Here is a 19,979-nt window from a genome sequence, read left to right on the forward strand (position 1 = left end):
GTGGGAATCAAACCCAAGTCCCTAGCATTCTGAGGCAGCAGTCCTAACCACTGAGCCACCATACCACTCATTGTCAAAATAAAATTAGAAGTTGTTATACTTTGGCTGAAAGCATCAGTCAATCATCTCAGCACCTCTTAAAATAAAAGACAGAATTTTGCAGCATATTTTACAGGCTTTCGGCTTCCCAAAACATTCACAGGTAATGCAGTGCTTTTGAAATGTTTGCACAGTTACACAGGACTTGCAGCAGAAATTGATCATTTGGATAAATGGTCCTTGTTGGTTTCTGACATGAGTCTCCTCATATCCATTTTCATCTCACCCTGTTCAGCATCCTTTGTCCCTGCCTATTTTCATATCCAGAATTTTGCACACAATTGAGCATTTCTTTTTTCTCCCCATCACCAAATCACCGGTGGGGCTGTTTTGCATTTATTAACCAACACTAGTAAATTGCCAGGGCTTACCAATTGAATTATTTACATAGAAAGTCCATTAAGGGCAACACATCATCAAAGGTGAGCGCGAGGAGGGGGGAGCTAACTCAAAATGAAATTGGAAGGGGAAATAAATCATTTTAACGCCATCGCCACCCCCATGGTGACCACCTCTGTCTCTATTCATCCTCCTACCCCTTAAATACTATTCACTTGAACCACTCAGTGTTGTGATAGACTGTGTATTCTCACCACTCTGTAGATGTAAATGTTTCTTTCCCCCCTCTGAGTTTTCCATTGGATTTACTGTACTACTTAACTTCTTTCCTAACTCTCGAATTATAAACTCTCCCACAAGTGGGAGGATTCGAAACGGTCTTTTATTTGTTTTTTTTTTGGGTGGTGGGGTCTGAATTGATACCGAGCTGCCTTTGTATTTTATGAGGCACTACCGCAATGATCCCCTTCCTTTCGCCCCAAGCCAATCCCCAAAAGTACAACTTTGGCCCCCACTAGCTCCTGTCTGCAGATGGATTGAATTATCGAAATATTACCCTTTGCTAATATTTTGTTCAATCACCGCCACTGAGAAGCAGAAAAACCTACACCAAGTGTAAACAATAACAAATTATGTCTTTAATCCGGGTATGTTTTTGTGATAAACTGGGATGTCTCAAAGGCTGAGAGAGAAAGGCATTTCTGAGTTCACATAGCGGGCATTCCAGCGGGGGGAGGTGGGGGGAGACTGTCCCGGGAGGGGGAGGGGTATTGAGTGGATGGGAGATTGCCCTGGGAGTGGGTGGTAAGTGGGTGGGAGATTGTCCCGGGAGGGGGGGGATGAGTGGATGAGAGATTGTCTTAGGGGGTGGGTGATGAGTGGGTGGGAGATTGTCTTGGGGGGTGGGTGATGAGTGGGTGGGAGATTGTCCTAGGGGGTTTGTGGTGAGTGGGTGGGAGATTGTCCTGGGAGGGGCTGGTGAGTAGGTGGGAGATTGTCCGGGGGGAGGGGGTGGTGAGTGGTTGGGAGATTGTCCGGGGGGAGGGGGTGGTGAGTGGGTGGGAGATTGTCCGGGGGGAGGGGGTAGTGAGTGGGTGGGAGATTGTCCGGGGGGAGGGGGTGGTGAGTGGGTGGGAGATTGTCCTGGTGGAGGGATGCGGGAGGGTTCCCGTGGGGCATGTGTGGTGGGTTTGGGGGAGTTACGGGAGGGATCCTGGCTTTGTGTGTGTGTGCGTTGGGGGGTGAGGGGAGTGGGCCGGTGTTGGAGGTGGAGAGGCTTCAGAGTCGGGTGGTGGTGGTGAATGGTTGGGTGTTGGGGGGAGAGGAAGGGAGGGAGGGTTCGTGTGTGTCAGTGTTGAGGGTGGAGTGTTATGGGGGGGAAGAATTACGGGAGGGGTTGGGGTGTGTGGTGATGGGGGATGTTGAGGGAGGGGGCTCTGGGGGAAGTTGGGTTTGAGGGGAGTTGGGGGTGGAGCTGGAGGCTGTTTGGGGTTGGGAGTTTCTAGGGGGGGTGGGTGGCGCCGGGATCCGCCCCTGGGGGCGGGGAGTCGCCGCCTGTTTCCGTTTGGATCACAGGGAAAGTTTCAGGAAGAGTGCAGAGTAACAGTGAGAGCTCAGTGAGTGAGTGAGGTTGGTTCGGTACAGCGGCGGTCGGAGCCAGGATGATGAAGCCCGATGTGAAGGTGGTGATTCTGGGTGATATGAACGTGGGGAAGACCTCGCTCCTGCACCGGTACACCGAGCGCCGCTTCCAGGAAACACTCAGCACGGTCGGCGGAGCCTTCTTCCTGAAACAGTGGGGGCGGCACAGTGTATCCATCTGGGACACGGCAGGTCAGTCCGTCCCAGAGTCTACCCCAACCCTCACTAACCCTTAACCCCCTGCTGAAAAAGTGTGTCCATCTGGGACTTGGCAAGTCTATCAGTCCGCCCCAGAGTCTGCACCTACCCACCCTCACTATTCCCATGCCCCCCCACCCTCTACCCCTCACTATCCCCCACTCTCCCTCAACTATCCCCTCACTATCTCCTAACTATCCCCTAACTACTCCCTCGCTATCCCCTAACTACTCCCTCGCTATCCCCCACTCTCCCTCCCTATCTCCTAACTACTATCTCCCTATCCGCCACTCTCTCTCACTATCCCTCACTCCCCACCCCCTCCTGAAACAGGGTGTCCATCTGGGAGACGGCGGGTCAGTGAGTCCGTCCCAACTACTCCCTCCCAGGGCACAGCAAAACTCCAACCTTTTACCTTACTGGGGAAAATCCGACCCTGTGGTATTGGGAGCGACTAGAGCAGGAGCTTAGTGCTGGCCTTTGAGACCAGTGCAGAGTTAGGAAACATTCAGGACTCACTGACTGAATGAATTAATTCCATCCTACGTGTTTTTATTTGTGGTGTGTTTCTCCTGAGTTTGGCATCACTTTTGGATACGGTCACTGATTGGACTTGCTGTACCGCTATTGTTTAGCTGTTGCTTCTGGCGAGTACATTTTGCAACATTTAAAAGGCATTTAGATGGGTATATGAACATGAAGGGTTTGGAGGGATATGGGCCGGGTGCTGGCAGGTGGGACTAGACTGGGTTGGGATATCTGTTGGCACGGACGAGTTGGACCGAAGGGGTCTGCTTCCGTGTGGTACATCTCTATAACTCCGGACACTGGGATTTGCTCGGTGTGTTACATTCTTACTCTCTGAATTAGCAGGTTGTACGTTTGACCCTCTACTTTAGTCCAGTCCAGAATTTGCGTCTCACTCATGCTGATAACACCCTGAGATTAGAGGAGTGCTGCACTGTCGGGAGGATACTGAGGATGAGACGTTAAACTAGAGCCCTGCGAAGATGCAATTAATAGGTGTCCTAAACTCACCCATAGGACATGGATCTCACTGGCTAGGTATTTATTCATCCTACACAAGATGATGAGCCAGTCTCTTGAAATTCTTTATCTAAACTGTTGGGTGTAGGTCCACCCACAATGCTCTTAGGGAGGATGTTCCACGATTTTAATGTAGCCACAGTAAATCGAGATGTAGGAAATAGAGATGTAGTTCCAAGGGGGATGGTGTGTGGCTTGAAGGAGATCTTGAGGGTAATGATCCCATGCATCAGTCTCACATGTCTCTCTTGGTACTGGAGGTCACATTTTTTTTTTAGAGGTGCTGTTTAAGGAACTTGGTGAATTTCTGCAGTGCAGTGGTGTACAATCCCCACACCTTTGGCAGGAGTAAGAGCGAATGGTGGCAGTGAAGTGGGCTGCTTTGTTGAAGCTGAGGTTATTTTGGAGCTGTGATGTGGAGGTGCCTGTGTTGGACTGGGGTAGGCAACATCAGAAGTCACACAATAGGTTATAGTCCAACAGGTTTATTTGAAATCTCAAGCTTCCAGAGCACTGCTGTTTTGGAAGGTGAACCAGACGGCCTGCTTCCATACTGTAGAGATTCCATGGTTTTTAGAAGGTTAATGAAACTTTAGCTATGATGTGAAGGAGCTGGTGTTGGACTGGTGTAGCTCCTTCCACAGCTACCTGTTGGAGTAGTGCTCCAAAAACTATTGCTTCCAATTAAACCTGTTGGACTCTAACCTGGTGGTGTGCAATTTTTAACTTTAGCTGTTAGTGCCACAGGTTACTGAAATAAAAAGAGATGGAAGTTACAGTTTAATGAAGTTCTGATAGAATTGGGTCCTGGACCTCAGGAAAAACGTGATTAGCTTTGGAGGGGGAGCAGCACAGGTTAATCAAAATGAAACTGGGGCTGCAGGGTTAAATGATAAGGACCTAGATATGCTTTGTCTCCCTTGAGTTTAGAAGATCTAAGAGATGATTCAGCTGAGGTGTTTGAAATGATTAAAAGGTTTGAGGCGTTAGAAAGGGAGAAAGTATTTCCTTCTGTGTTGGGAGCCCAAAAAAAAGGACAAATTCTTAAAGTGGGAGCCAAAATATTGAGAGGCCATATCAGAAAGCACTTCTCTGACAAGAGGGAATAGAAATCTGGAACTTTGCCCATAAAAATTATCAAGGTCATTTAAAGCTGTGTGGAAGGAGCAATGCACCAAAGCTTGTGACTTTAAATAAAGCTGTTGGACTATAACCTAGTATCGTGTAAATTCTGACCATATCCATGCAAGTGGAGAACATAGCATGACTATGCTGACTTATGTCTTGGACCCAGGAGGCAAGTTGCCACCACATTCCTAGTGTCTGAGCTGCTCTTGTAGCCACAGTATTTATACGGCGGATGCTGTTCAGTTTCTGGTCAATGGTTAACATCCAACTCCCCCATCCATACTGTTCATAGTGGGGGAGTCAGCAAGGTTAATGCCAAGAGGATACTGGGAGATGGTTATCACCTGGCACTTGTGGCTTAACAGTTCCTTGCTGTTGATCAGTCTAAGCCTGATTGTTGTCCCAGTCTTGCTGCATGCAAAAATGGGCTGTTTCAGTAACTGAGGATTTCTGAACGCTGCTCAAATTCTTCAATCATCAGCAAACATGGCCACTCTGACTTTAGACTGAAGTGAAAGTCATTGAAGCAGCTGAAGATGGTTTGACCTAGAGCCCACTACCTTGAGAAACCCCATAAATAATGCTTTGTGATTGAGATGACTGACTTCTGATGAAGGGCTCCTGCCTGAAATGTTGATTTTCCTGCTCCTCGGATGCTGCCTGACCCACTGTGCTTTTCCAGCACCACTCTAACCTTGACTCTAATCTCCAGCATCTGCAGTCCTCACTTTCGTCCCTTACTTCTGAAAACCACAATCACTTTCCTTTGTACTAGGTCTAACCCCAATCAATGGAGGGTGACCTCCAGATTCCCATTGACAATATTTTTACTGGAATTCCTTGATGCCATACTCCGTCTTGATGTGATATGCAGTCACTCTCAGCTCCTTTCTTCAGTTCCATTGACCAAGTCTAGGCCAGGACTGTAATGAGGGAGCTGAGTGGCCCTGGCAGAAACTGTACATCAGTGCGCAGGTTATTGCTAAACAAGTGTTGCTCATTGTTACTGTCATCAATGCATTCCATTTCTTTGCTGATGATCAAGAGTAGACTGAGAGGGTGATAATTGTCTGAGTTGGATTAGTCCTGCGATTATTTTTGACAATTATATCTAGGTAGTTTTCCATATTGTCAGGTAAATGCCAGAGTTGTAGATGTAGGGGAACAGCTTGGGTATGGGCGAAGCAAGATCTGGAGCACGAGTCTTCAGTACTATTGCTGGAATGTTGTCAGGGCCATAGCCCTTTGCAGTATCTAATATCAAGAAGCAGCTGAAGATATCACATTGAATTAATCTGATTAATGGTATATGTAATGCTAGGAATTATAGGAGGCGACCAAAAAGGATTATCCACTTGATACTTCTGGCTGAAGGTGGTTGGAAATGTTTCAGCCTTGCCTTTGCACTGTTCTGGGTTCCTGTATCTTTGTTGCTGGGAATACTTGTGGAGCACCATCAGCTTTTCTATCAAGTGGTGATCAACATAGAGGAGACCTGATTAATCAGTTGTGTGGAAGAAAGAGGGGTGACAGTTAGGTGGTCATGAGCAGGAGGTTTTCTTGCCCATTGCTGTTCTCTTGATTTAAGTTGATGGATAATTAAAAGAGATTTGATTGACCAACATCATTCAGAACTGGGTTTGGCAGCAAAGCTTAAATCTGATCCACTGGTTGTGGGTTGGCTCAGGGCTGTGTCTCGCATGCTGCACCTCCTGTTTGGCATGCAAGTAATCTTGTGTTATAGTCGATAAAGGACTGATGAAGGTTATGCCTGAAATGTTGACTCTCTTGCTCCTCAAACGCTGCCTGACTTGCTGTGCCTTTTCTAGCACCACACTTATTGACTATGGCTCTCCAACATCTGCACTCCTCACTATCTCCTAGTCTTGTGTTGTAAACTCACCGGGTTGACAGCTAACTCTTTGGCTTGCCTGATACTTCTGCTGGCATTCACTTTTCATCTGCTACAACTGCGTCTTTGGGAAGTACCCTCATGAACTTCAATTTCCTTCGTCTCAGAAAAAAGACCAATCAATCTCTGACCTTTACAATGTTCTCCACACTAAATAAGATCCTGCAAAAGGAAACCTGCTGATGGGTACACATGATTTGTGACACCTTTTGCAAATGGTTGAGGTGTGCAACAACAACAATAACTTACATTGTGTCTTTAACACAAAACGTTACTTCCTAGGAGCATTGTGACACACAATATGGCACTCTGACAAAATATATTAGGTCTGAAAGCTTGTGTTAAAGGGATAGATTTTCAGGAATGTCTCAAAGACGGAGAACAAGGCAGAGAGGTTTAGGGAGACTTTTTAAATGAAGGTGTTGCCAGTGTAAATCAGTGCCCATCTTTTATTTGTTCCAGTCTCATGTTTAGTGGAATACTGTACACTAAAACATGCCTTCACTATACAGGATTTTAATTCAATTACCAGAGCTTAGTGACTTATTTGCATCCCCTCTAACCTCTTCCAGCTGCACAATCTGTTGTGAATATTTGCTTGAGTCAGTTCCATAAGCTTGATGCAGATAATTTTTGCCACTCCCTATTCTTTACACATAATGTTTCAAAAATGTTTGGCTTCTTGAATTGTTTTGATTTATTGTGACGTGTACCTAAGTACAGTGAAAAGCTTTGTTTACAAGCAGTTCGGGCAGATCATAGGAAGCAAGAATCTTTTAAATCAGAAATTTTTAACGTAATTCCATGCTTCTTGCCCATTTCAAAATTCTATTTCCTGTTCTCAAATCCCACGCTATGCTTGTCCTGTTTATTTTTATCCCTTTCAATCCCAAAACTCTTTGAGATACGTGATCTTCTGCTTCAAACTCTATCCCTGTGCTGTTGGTGGCTGTGCCTAATATCTCTGTTACTTCGTGAGAAATTTTGTTTCGTTGCTCCTAATGACAAAGCTTGCAATCTTTTCACATGCTAGCGGATTATGCAATACAGATTGATTGATTGCAAAATGACTCCTGTCAGACTGTGGAATTCTAGACCCGACTATAATTCTGAATTAATGGCATGATCATTGTTACAGCCTCCATTACTTAGAAATTATTAAGAGGTTGATCTAGAAATATAGAAGTAGAAGGCCATTCAGGCCTTCAATCCTGCTTGGCCAGTCATTTTGGTCAGAGCTGATCATCGAACTCGATAATCTGTTCTGGCTTTTCTCCCAGATCCTTTGATCCCTTTAGTCCCAAGTGCTAAATTCAACTCCTTCTTGAAATCAGACAATGTTTTGCTTTGACTGAGTCCTTTGGTCGCAAGTGCCACAGACTCGCCACTCTCTCGCCGAAGAAAGTTCTCTTTGTTCTCTGTTCTAAATGATATTCCCTGTATCCTTAAAATGTGACCCTGGTTACAAACCCCTGCATCACTGGGGACATCCTTCCTGCACCTCCTCTGTCTCATCCTGTTTGTGGAAGTTTAAAGGTTTCTATGAGATCCCACTCATCATCCTTCCAAACTCGAGTGAGTAGAATCCTAATTCTTTCAATTTCTCTCCTCTGTTAGTCCTGCCATTCCCAGGAATTGAAACTGAGCAATCTATTGTTTGTCTTTCCGATAGCTGCCTCGTCCATTTTGCTGTGCTGACTCAGCAGATCATTGGTTAATATGGAAGCAAGCCATTCAGCCCATCAGGTTCATACCATTCTTTATGCTCTGTTTATCTTTATTTGTCACAATATTCTTTTGTTTGTTTCTTCTCTCTCATACGTTCCCTTAAAAACTTCTAATTTACCTCTATTTGTAATTCCATATTCTCACCGCTCTTTACCTAAAGACATTTGTTCTGAATTCTTTTATTTTTGTGTAATTCTGAATAATCTTATATTTATGTCTGCTGGTTTTGGACTCCCCACTTGTGACTGCACTTTGCATCTATCCTATAAAACTCCTTCACCATCTTAAAAGCCTATAACATGTCATTCGTCAAACTCTGCTTATCTGGAGAAAAGTCCCAAACTGTTCAATCCCCACAGTGTAGAAGCAGGCCATTTGGCCCATCTAGACCCCCCCAACCCTTTAAACCTGCATTCCCAGTGGTTAATCCATCTAACCTACACATCCCTGAACACTGCATAACCTAGTTTGACCAGTTCACCTCAACTGCACATCTTTGGACTGTAGGTGGAAACTGGAACACTCAGAGGAAACCTGCACAGACATTGGGAGAATGTGCAAATTCCACACACACATTTTGCCCAAGAGTGGAATCAAGCCCGGGTCCCCAGTGCTGTGAGGCAGTCATGCTAACCACTGAGTTACCATACCCTCCCCAATTTTATGTGGTTAGTTAGAAATTCAGTTCTGATATCGCCATTGTCCCCCAGTTTAGCATGGCTCACTCCACTGCCAGAAACTGTATGAAACTCTCTTGTTTTGTGCAACAGCCAATGTTGAACCATTGTTATCAAGTCAGGGTCAGGGTTGGGTAGAGCTGCAAATACTGAAATGGCTGTTCAAGAATTCTCATTATTAAATCCAACCCTGTCATTGAAATCTGAATCACAGCAAGGAACTGAGCTGGTGTTGCAAACAAATTCTACATATTATGGACCAAATCAAACCCCATCAAAATCTGTTAAGAAGCTAGCCTAGACTTTAACTTTTTCTTATTTTAAAGGCAAGCGCCAGACATTGCATTCCAGCTAAAATTTGATTGGCCAAACTGCCATCTCAAAGCAAAACACACTTTATTCATATAGTTAAAATAAAAACAAAAGAAAGTATTAGAATGACTTAACTCTCTTGGAAAACTTAACAATAATAGATTATTTAATGACTAAACAGTAACTGTTCCAATAGATTAACATCTCATAGACACACCCTTGGCAAAGGCAAATTCAGTAAAATAGAATGTTTCACATGTAATTCTAGAAGTAGGAAGAGAACCCCAGCTTTTATCTAGAACACAGAGAGAGGAATAAGAGCTTCCACATCCAGCACCATAACCCCAGCGACTGCTGAAAGCTAAAACTAACAAAAATCCTAGTTCACCGGTGGCACCACCCATTCAGGCTGCTTCTATTTCAAATATTTTTAAAAGCCTCGGCCTCAAAGTTGTTTACTGTATTGTCTTTGACCAGATAGCCGAGCACCTCTGTCTCAACCTTTCCTCATTTTATAAAAAAAAGACAAAATACATCTCAAAACCATGGTATAGTAATGTGTATAGATAAATGCATGTCTGTGAAGTGAATAATGATCCAGATCGTGTAAAACCAGTTATTTAGATTGGTTGAGTATTGTACTTAGTTTTTCTGGTTTTGATTTTATTCCCATTCCCATTCCATTGTCTTGACTGTAGGAATAAAAGGAGCCCATTCAGTCCCTCGAGGTTGTTACAACCTCATTCTATTAAGTCATGGCTGATTTGAATTCCAATTCCATTTGCCCTTTATCTAGCAATATCTTTACCCAAAAAAATTTGACAGCAGCTTTGGAAGCTCTGAGTTTTGCTCCCATCAGGAGCTTTGAATTTCCATTCTGCTTAGTGTAAGGATCTTCCTGAAATTATCCCTGATGATTATTAATGTTCAGGAAATGCTACTTGTTTGTGCATTTCAGTAGAGAAATGCTTACTCTCTGTATTAACTTTATCACAGCCCAATCTAGGCTAACGCTGCAGAATAGTTGTGTTTGTGGGATTTTACTGTATTTGCTGTATTTGCTTATATACTTTTAGGAGTTTCAAGGTATGATAGAAATGCAAGTTATTTTCCCTTTTTGCATAAAGCAAAGCATATTTTGCTCTTGTCAGGGAATCACTGATTTTAATAAGGTTTGATAATACAACGTTGGAGGTAGCGAGTTTCTGAAGGTTCACAGTCCCAGTGAAAACCTGATTTTTTAAAAAATACTTTTCCTCCAGTAGGAAGGTATGTTAACAGCCTGAGACGCAGTGGGGTGAGAGGAGACTAAACGCCTGCCTGAATCAGTTGGGCTGAATGGCTTGTTTCCATATTGTCAATACTAGAGAGCAGAATAATTTCTTATGCTTATAGTTGGATAAGTTCCAAGTAAATTCCAGTTGCACTGTTTGTAACCCCAGAATTCACTGTTATAACAATGAGGATTATGTCTGATGAATTGAAGGCTTTACCTGAGAAGCATTACTAATAAGTTTCAGTTTCTTATCGAGAACTTCTGAAGCTCACTATTGTTCAAGGACAACGTGCAATAATGCATATTTTGTGCAATCTCTGACCATTAGCTTGAGGGTTGTGAAACACACTTAGACTTTTATTTTGAGTCATGAATAGCATGTTGATTGTGCAATTTTCCTGGCTGTTTTGAGGCTGTGTGGTTGCAGTTTATTTTTAATGCTGTCTTTGTTCAGTTAAGGGTCACAAGACTCTGGTGGTCCAATCTAGCGAAGATTGTCAGGAGTGTGTCTGAACATCTCCAGAAGTTTCTGATCACTACATTCCATGTTGTTTGAACTGTGATATTTAATTAACTGTCGAGATTGATTTCTTATCACTGTAACTGAAGGTGAAAGCTAATTTTCTTAATGGCGAGAAGCTTGGCAACTGTGGAGAAAGAGATTAAGGGTCCAAATCACTAATAAATACTGGGGGCAACTTAAAAAAAAAAGTGCAGTTTAAGGTCGCACAGTGGCCTAGTGGTTAGCACTGCTGCCTCACCGGTGACTGGCTGTGTGGAGTAGGCACGTTCTTCCTGTGGCAGTGTGGGTTTCCTCTGGGTGCTCTGGTTTCCTCCTACAGTCTAAAACTGTGCAGATTAGGTGGATTGGCCATGCTGAGTTGCCAATAGTGTTCGGGGATATGCAAGCAAGGTAGATTAGCCTTGGGGAATGCAGGGTCCTAGGGGTAGTGTAAGGGGGTGGATCTGGGTGCAATGCTCTTTGGAGGTCTGATGTGGACTCAATGGGCTGAATGGCCTGCTTCCACACGGTAGGGATCCTATGATTCTTAAAAGGTTAATGGAATTTTGGTTGTTTGTGCTCCATTTTGTTGAAATAAAAAGGGGTGCAAGTTACAGTTTAATAAAATTCTGATTGAATTGAGTCCTGGACTTCAGGAAAGATGTGGTTAGCTTTGGAAGAGGAGAAGCAATGGGTTAATCAAAATTATACTGGGGCTGTAGGGTTAAATGATAAGGACCCAGACCTGACTTGTTCCCCTCAAGTTTAGAAGATCTAAGTGTTGATTTAATTGAGGGGTCTGAAATGATTAAAAGATTTCCGGTGTTAGAAAGGGAGAAAGTATTTCCTTCTGTTTTGGGAACCCTAAACAAGAGGACAAAATCTTAAAGTGAGAGCCAGCACATTAAGGGGCCATACCAGAATCCTGTTGCAAGATTACTAAGGCACTTCTCTGACAAGGTTCTATTCTCCTTCCTATCGGAAGGATGTTGTGAAACTTGAAAGAGTTCAGAAAAGATTTACAAGGCTGTTGCCAAAGTTGTGGATTCGTGGTGCTTGAAAAACACAGCAGGTCAGGCAGCATCCGAGGAGCAGTAAAATCGATGTTTCGGCAAAGGCCCTTCATCAGGAATACAGGCAAAGTGCCTGAAGGGTAGAGAAATGAGAGGAGGGAGGGGTTGGAAGATTTGAGTTATAGAGAGAGGTTGAATTAGCTGGGGCTGTTTTCCCTCGAGCATTGGAGGCTGAGGGGTGACCTTGTAGAGATTTACAAAATCATGAGGGGCATGGATAGGATGAATAGACAAAGTCTTTTCCCTGGGTTGGGGGAGTCCAGAGCTAGAGGCCATAGGTTTAGGGTGAGAGGGGAAAGATATAAAAGAGACCTAAGGGGCAACGTTTTCATGCAGAGGGTGGTATGTGTATGGAGTGAGCTGCCAGTGGAGGCTGGTACAATTGTAACATTTAAGAGGCATTTGGATGGGTATATGAATAGAAAGGGTTTGGAAGAATGTGGGCCAGGTGCTGGCAGGTGGAATTAGTTTGTGTTGGGATATCTGGTCGGCATGGACAAGTTGGACCGAAGGGTCTGTTTCCATGCTGTACATCTCTATGAATCTGAGGCTTGGAAATCTGGAACTTTTTTTTCCCCCTTCCAAACTATCAAGGCGAGTGGTCACTTGAAACTGAGATCAATAGATTTTTGTTAGGTAAGGGGAATAAGTGTCAGAGAGCCCAAGGGTTAAGAGACTGATCGTGATCTAGCAGAATGGCAGAACAGGCTGAAGAATCCAAATGGCTTTACCTGTTCTTACAGGTTAAACAATGCTCCATCAATTTAATATACTGTATGCTTTTGTTTCCATGATCAAACTGATGCCTTGAACTTCATATTGGCTGATGTTTTGAGTTGATTCTCAAGCTCCGTTCTAGCACAGTCTTCAGTTTAACTAAAGGTTGATCACACTGATGTGTTTTATTTGAATCTAGAATTAGTTTTGGTCTGTGATCTATCCTGTCTTAATTGCTGAGCCCAGTAATAGTTGGAAATTAAATGTGATGAATTTAGAACCTGTTGTTTTAGATGCAGGTGAATTAAAATTAGGTGGAACTGGTTTGTTCCTGCCATTGGTTACGATGCTCCTAATGATGGTGGACCCACCAATTCCCATGAATCAATCCGACGCTGATTGTACAGAGACTATCTGAGGTGAGGTATGAGGGATTCCCTCAACATCAAGGCCGCATCTGATCAAGTGTGGCATATGGAGCCCTAGTTAACTGGAGTCCATGGGAAGCACAAGGGAAATCTCCCTGTTAGGCGGAGTCAAAACTAGCAAAAAAATGAAGGTGGTTGTGGTTGTTGGTCAGTCATTCCAGTTATAGGATATGGCTGCAAGAGTGGACATGTCCTAGGTCCAACCACCTTCAGTTGCTTCATCAATAATGACTGGATCTCACAGGCCACTGCATGGGTGATGGTCAAGCTTAGATGGCCACAGCCACAATCTTTGAGCTCATCTTGCACTTGTGGAGCTAAGAGACCACTTTCTTCAAGTGGTTGAGGGTTGTCCAGATTTTCCATGGAGGGTTGAAACCTGCAACATCATCACACAGATCGGTTACCTAGTTATGGTAACTGATGTTTGCGGTAACCAGGCAGTGTGCCATTGAGAGACTGAGTTGCCATAATTATTTTTTTATGGAATTTATTGTCCCCCGCCCCTTCATTGACCTTGAGAAGGTGGGGGTGAGCTGCGTTTTGAACCACTGCAGTTTTTTTGGTGTCCAGACAGCCACAATAACCTTAGGGAGGCAGTTCCAGAAGGTTGATCCAGTGACAGTGAAGGAATGCGGATATATTTCCAAGTCAGGATGGTGATCCAAGTCAGGATGGTGAATGGCTTGGAAGGGACTTGCAGCAGATGGTGTTCCCAGTATTGCCTGCTCCATCCTTCTTGATAGAAGTGGCCATGGGTTTGGAAGATGCTGTCGAAGGTGCACAATCTGCAGTACGTTTGTAAATAGTACGCTCTGCTGCTACTGTGCACCAGTGGTGGTGGGAGTGATTGTTGAAGGTTATAGACAGGGTGATAGTGAAGTGGACTGGTTTGTTCTCAATGTTGTGTAGATTCTTTTATGTGTTGTTGGAGGTGTACTTATCCAACAATTGGAAGGTGTTCCATCACCGTCCTGACTTACCTCTTCAACATGGGGGAAGAAGACTGTAAGTAGCACTCCAATTCAAACTAGAAGAACAAAATTTGCAGGGGGGTGGCATTTACTCTGTTTCAGGGCAAGGTGACCCTTTCGTTCCTGTTTTCAGTTGCTTTCCAACACTTGGTATCATTGAGCTTGTGTTTAGGTTATTTTGAGAATCTATTTTAGTTGACCATCTGTAGAGTGGTTTCACTCAAGGTAAAACTCTAGTTCTGGTCTAGTGGTAGCGAACAGTTAATCTGCAGTATCTCCAAGAATCCCACTTAGATTGTGGGAAAAAAAGATTCCATCTTGGATTGTGTAGTTACTCTCTTCATGTGGCTTTCCACTGACGGGAATACTGTAAAACCCCACTATCTGTTATATCTCAAAGCAAACTGCAAAGGCAGCTGTCCGGTGCTGAGACTCCCTCCTGTTTCAGACATACATCTGTGATTTCAGAGCTCGAGACAGGCAGACATTAATTCCCGGAATCACTGACCTTTGTTGGCTCCTATCCCTCGAGCTTTATTTATAATTTTTGTTCTTGTTTTCACATCTCTCTCTGTTGACTCATCCTTTTCATGCCTCTGTAACCTCCTGCAGCACTAAAATCTCAGCTTCCCCGAATCCTGGCCTCTGGAGTGTCATGGATTTGAATCACCCAATCACTGGTGGCTTTGCCTTTGGCTTCCTTGGCTGTAAGGTCTGGAAATCTCAGCACCTCTCCTTTTAAATGCTCCTTTGAACTTACCTCTGGGACCAAGCCTGCTGTCACCTGTCTTAGTTCCACTCCATGTTGGCAGTTTGAAAGTCATTCCTGTGAAGTATCTCGAGCTACTTTATTCTGTGAAATGTCAACAATGCTCTGATGAATGCAGTGGCTGTTCTGCAAATGATCTCTCTGATTCCCATCTTGGAAGGGACTTGTGCTGCTTATATTTCACAAATCCATCTTCTGTGCATTATTTCATCTGAATTCCTTTGTGGGCGGCACGGTGGCACAGTAGTTAGCACTGCTGCCTCACAGCGCCTGAGACCCAGGTTCAATTCCCGACTCAGGCGACTGACTGTGTGGAGTTTGCACGTTCTCCCCGTGTCTGCGTGGGTTTCCTCCCACAATCCAAAGATGTGCGGGTCAGGTGAATTGGCCATGCTAAATTGCCCGTAGTGTTAGGTAAGGGGTAAATGTAGGGGTATGGGTGGGTTGCGCTTCGGCGGGTCAGTGTGGACTTGTTGGGCCGAAGGGCCTGTTTCCACACTGTAAGTAATCTAATCTAATCTAATTACCTGTGGTTTAGATTCTACTTTCCCCAGCAGTGGAAAGCACTTATGACAGTTTAGCTTTTTTTTTGCAAAAAGGTGTTTTCGGCTTTCAAATACTCTTTGGCATGTTTACTTTAATGGAAAAGAACAAGATTTATTTCGGTGTTTTCTGAAATGTCTTTGTTGGACCTTTTGAGCTTTCATCTGGATGAAATTAATGAGGGTAATGTTTGAATTGAGTTCCATTGATCCTTAAGGTCAATGCAGCTCTCCATCTTCAGCAAATCTCCTGAAAAATATTGGACTAATGCCCAGCTCCTGGGAACAAAGCCAGTGGGCCTGGAGAGTTCGAAAGTAGGTGGCTGTGGGAGTGGTCTTGGTGTGGGCAGGCAGCGACATTTCTCCCAACTTAAGAGAAGTTGCAACACTAATGGGAAGTTGTGTAAAAGCTGACATTTTCAAAAGGGACTCTGACTTTCTGCCAAGTTGTACAAAGGAGAGGTTGACCAGCTTCTAAAGATAGAATCGAGTCTAAATTCTTGCAAAATAGGAAAACTACATTTTGCTGAGGAAATTCATTTAGGAACTTTTAATTTGGAATCTAGCGTCGACTCTTTTATTTCTCAAATGGGAAATCATATATTTAACACATTTTGGGAATAATCTTTGTGTCAGCTTGGAAACATTTCCAGTCGAAGAGTTCAGGGTATAAGTACCAAGGATAGAATCGTTATGGTATAGAAGGTGATTGGGGACAGAGAAAAAGACGCCATGAGGTACAGGGCCACTCAGGAATGACTATCCAACAGATGGATAGAGGTCACAAAAATACTATCTAAGGTAAGAAAACAGAACTTTGAGAAAAAGAATCAGTTTAAAAAATCAGTACACAAAGGTCACAATCCAGATGTATGGATCTCATCCCAAGCTATCTTGGAAAGTCAAACAAGTTTTTGAATAAATTGAAATTTCCACTTTCTGGTAAGAAAAATTTGAATTTGGCACGGACATTCATTTTTTTTCATAATTCATTCTAATGCTTCCTTGAGCTTCTTTTGTAAACATCAACAGCCAAACATTTCAACATATCTTTGCAAAAAATTTGCCCTTTTTAACAAAGATTAAAGGTTCGTTGGGTGAGGCAATGAATTGTTTTTGAGCATTCAGTGTTGAAAAAGAAATGAGTATCATTTAATCACTGAGTGTACTGCAGACAGCCTGTCTCTCCCTGAGCATGTTCCTATAAATCATGTTGCACAGTAATTTTGTTCTTGTTTTTAAAAAAAAAGAACATTATTGCAACGCATATCTAAGTTTCACTTCTAGTGGAATAAATGAGTAGGAGGGGGCCATAGGTCCTGCAGCCAAATTCACCGTGCTGTTAATTTCATGGTGGTCTGTATGTTCATCCTATGAAGCTACCTGGATCCTTTAACTAAAAATAATCAACTTAACAATTTCAGTTTTGAAATTGTTAAATGCTCCCCATCTCCCATCCTGAACTTTATTTTCTTCAGGGAATTGCAGATTTCCATTATGAAGAAGTATTTCCTAACCTCAAAACTGAAGAGCCTGGCTCTGACTTTAAGTTTATAGACTCTTGTTCCAGATTTGCCTTCCCCTCCAAAAAAAACGGAAATAGTTTCTCTGTATTGGACCTATTGAATCCTTTAATTGTCTTCAGCACCTCAGCTCGTCTTAATCTCTGATATACAAGGCAATACAAGCCTAAAGCTGTGTGGGATGATGAATCTTGGTCATTTCACAGTTTGATAAAGTAAAAGCCCTGGGTTGGCAGCTACTGAAGGTGTTAACTGGAAATTGTTTGGGGATTTCCAGCAAGCGGTGCCTGTGTCCACTGGCCAGAATCGGGGGTCATTGGAAGAGGTGGGAGGTTTGGACGGAGGGGTGGGGTTATTGTGTGTGGCTGCAGAGACCGCTCTTCCCAGTCGGAGGAGAAGGGGCAGTCTGTGCCCCTCCATGTGTAGGGGTCAGGCTGCAGGCAGGGGAATAATGGCAGCGCTTGAGCACAGCTTCTGGTGTGTGCTATATCTGCGAATTGTCTCCTGCTGGTTTGGACCTGGATGGTAAATAAGGAAAAGATTGTGTTTCTATTGCAAGTTTCACAACCTCAGGGTATCCCAGAGCCCTGTACAGCCAATTACAGGGTTGTTGGAAGTCTATTCCCGTTTGCAATATGGGAAACATGACAGCTTACCTGTATATAGCAAGGTTCCATCAATTGCAATGCAACAAATCAGATCATTTGATGTTGTGTGGGATAAATATTCATGATATCATCTTAAAAATAGTAGCCACAGGTTCTTTTTATATACATCAGGCAGGTTCTTGGTTTAATATTTCAGCCAATGGGTTAGTTCAGTTCTCTACCAGCCCAGCTAATATGAATTGGGGGTGGGGGGATTCAGAGTGTGGAATGAGCCAGCTCTTAGACTGAGTTGTACAGCACAGAAACTGACCTTTCAGTCCAACCCATTCAAGGCAACAGATATCCTAAATAAATCTAGTCCCATTTGCCAGTATTTGCCCCGTATTTCTCCAAACCCTTCCTATTCATATACCCATCCAGATGCCTTTTAAATGTTGTAATTGTACCAGCCTTCACCACTTCCTGTGGGCAGCTCATTCCAAACACGCACCACCCTCTGCATGTAAAAGTTGCCCTTTACATCTTTCTCCTCTTCCCTTAAACCTATTTCTTCTAGTTCTGGACTCCACCCCCCCCTCCTCCCCAACCCCAGGGAAAAGACTATTTACCCTAACCATGCCCATGATGAATTTATAAACCTCTGAGGTCACTGCTCAGCCTCCGACACTCCAGGGAAAACATCCTCAGCCTATTCAGCCTCTCCCAATAGCTCAAGCCCTCCAACCCTGGCAACACTCTTGTAAATCTTTTCTGTACCCTTTCAAGTTTAACATCATTCTTGTAGCAGGAAGAACAGAATTGAACGCCGTCCTCTGAAAGTGGCCTAACCCATGTCCTGTACAGTTCTTCTGACACTTTGTGTTGTTTTGTCAGGACGGGAGCAGTTTCACGGATTGGGCTCGATGTACTGTCGAGGAGCAGCTGCTGTGATCCTCACTTACGATGTGACGAGCCGCCAGAGTCTGCGGGAGCTGGAGGAGAGGTTTCTGACCCTGACTGACACTGCTCAGCCTGACTGCATCTTCGCCGTGGTGGGCAATAAATGTGACCTGACTGATGACTGCGTGGAGACTGATGAAACCCAGGGACCGGTTCCAGCATCTCCTGCTCCCAGAGCAAGCAAACAGGTCTTAAAGGAGGATGCAATTAATCTGTACAAGCAACTCCTTAAGTACAAGATGCTCGATGAAAAGGATTTCCCAGTGGCGGAGAAAATGTGTTTTGAAACCAGCGCTAAGACGGGCTATAATGTTGATCTGCTCTTTGAGACCATTTTTGAACTGGTAATAGCTGGTATTGTGAAGAAACCAGTGAAATCTTCCGACACTGTGGAGCTGGGACAAAGAACTGATTCCAAATCCAGGAAATCGTCCTGCTGTACTTGAGGGAAATGGGTTGAATGTATTTTTTTTTTCCCCAGCACCTTCCCTTGGAGGGGAAATCGCACTTTACAATGCAGCGTAAATTCTGAAGGAATGAACTGTGGTCCACGTGCCGTGTGCGCAGAGTGAGATCCGAAACACCAGTTGCTGATCTTCGCCGTTATTCCTGCTTACAGCAAGTTTAATGCTGTGCCACCACATGCCAGAATAAACAGAAAGCAGAATGCCATCCCCTTAGAGGTTTAATGAATGCTTGATGTTGCCCACTCTCTGTCCAGAGCAATGTCACCCACTCAAAGTGGGATCTGTTATAACAATCACTTACTCCATCATTGACTTGAGTGGCAGGTATTAAATAGTCACTGAGCAGTGTTAAAGGTTAATTCGACAGGTAACCGTGAGTGGACTGCTTAGAACTGGTTTGGACAGACTTTAGTATTATTGAGGGGTGCAGGAGAGGTTGGACTGTCTCAATCTGCTGTCAAACTGTAATGTGATAGCTCAGCTGGTCATGGACTATTGGATGGATGTTCCTGCTGCACATTAATACTCTTCAATCAGAGAGAGACCACGCTGTGATGTGATTTAATGTGACCTTTCCTGATGGATCATAATCAACAATGTTTCTTATAATTTTTTAGAATGTTACGTAGGTGAAAATTAAATTAACTTTTGATCTGTTGACTTTGCTCTTGTTTGTAAAATTCATCTGGAGTTTGATCGCCAGTTCTCCTGTGTTAAGTTGTCTACTGCCCAAGGAGACAATTTGGCCAATTGTGTCACTCATGGCCCAAAACTCATGCTCAAACTGGCCATTTCTCAATCAAGCTGAAAATGTGTTGCTGGTTAAAGCACAGCAGGTCAGGCAGCATCCAAGGAACAGGAAATTCGACGTTTCGGGCCAGAGCCCTTCATCAGGCTCTGGCCCGAAACGTCGAATTTCCTGTTCCTTGGATGCTGCCTGATCTGCTGCGCTTTAACCAGCAACACATTTTCAGCTCTGATCTCCAGTATCTGCAGACCTCACTTTTTACTACTACATTTCTCAATTAAACCAGGAAAAGTGCCTTTTAATGTGACAAATCCTGAGACAGATGAATATTA

General features: G+C 43.8%; 1 protein-coding gene across 1 annotated transcript; it reads left to right on the forward strand.

The window, feature by feature from the left end:
- Positions 1-2,018: 2,018 nt before the first annotated feature.
- Positions 2,019-19,550, forward strand: rab20 (RAB20, member RAS oncogene family). Its single transcript, XM_060826481.1, has 2 exons — positions 2,019-2,271; positions 18,367-19,550. The coding sequence occupies exons 1-2, from the start codon at positions 2,100-2,102 to the stop codon at positions 18,876-18,878; spliced, it is 684 nt and encodes a 227-aa protein (XP_060682464.1). The 5' UTR covers positions 2,019-2,099; the 3' UTR covers positions 18,879-19,550.
- The last annotated feature ends 429 nt before the right edge of the window (positions 19,551-19,979 follow it).

Source organism: Hemiscyllium ocellatum, chromosome 6 (assembly GCF_020745735.1).
Source record: "Hemiscyllium ocellatum isolate sHemOce1 chromosome 6, sHemOce1.pat.X.cur, whole genome shotgun sequence".
Lineage (NCBI taxonomy): Eukaryota > Metazoa > Chordata > Chondrichthyes > Orectolobiformes > Hemiscylliidae > Hemiscyllium > Hemiscyllium ocellatum.

Excerpts from the sequence above, each read along its gene's own strand:
- rab20 (XM_060826481.1), top strand. The coding sequence starts at position 2,100 with ATGATGAAGCCCGATGTGAAGGTGGTGATTCTGGGTGATATGAACGTG. Across the intron at positions 2,272-18,366 it reads ATCCATCTGGGACACGGCAG|GACGGGAGCAGTTTCACGGA; the intron begins GTCAGTCCGTCC and ends TTGTTTTGTCAG.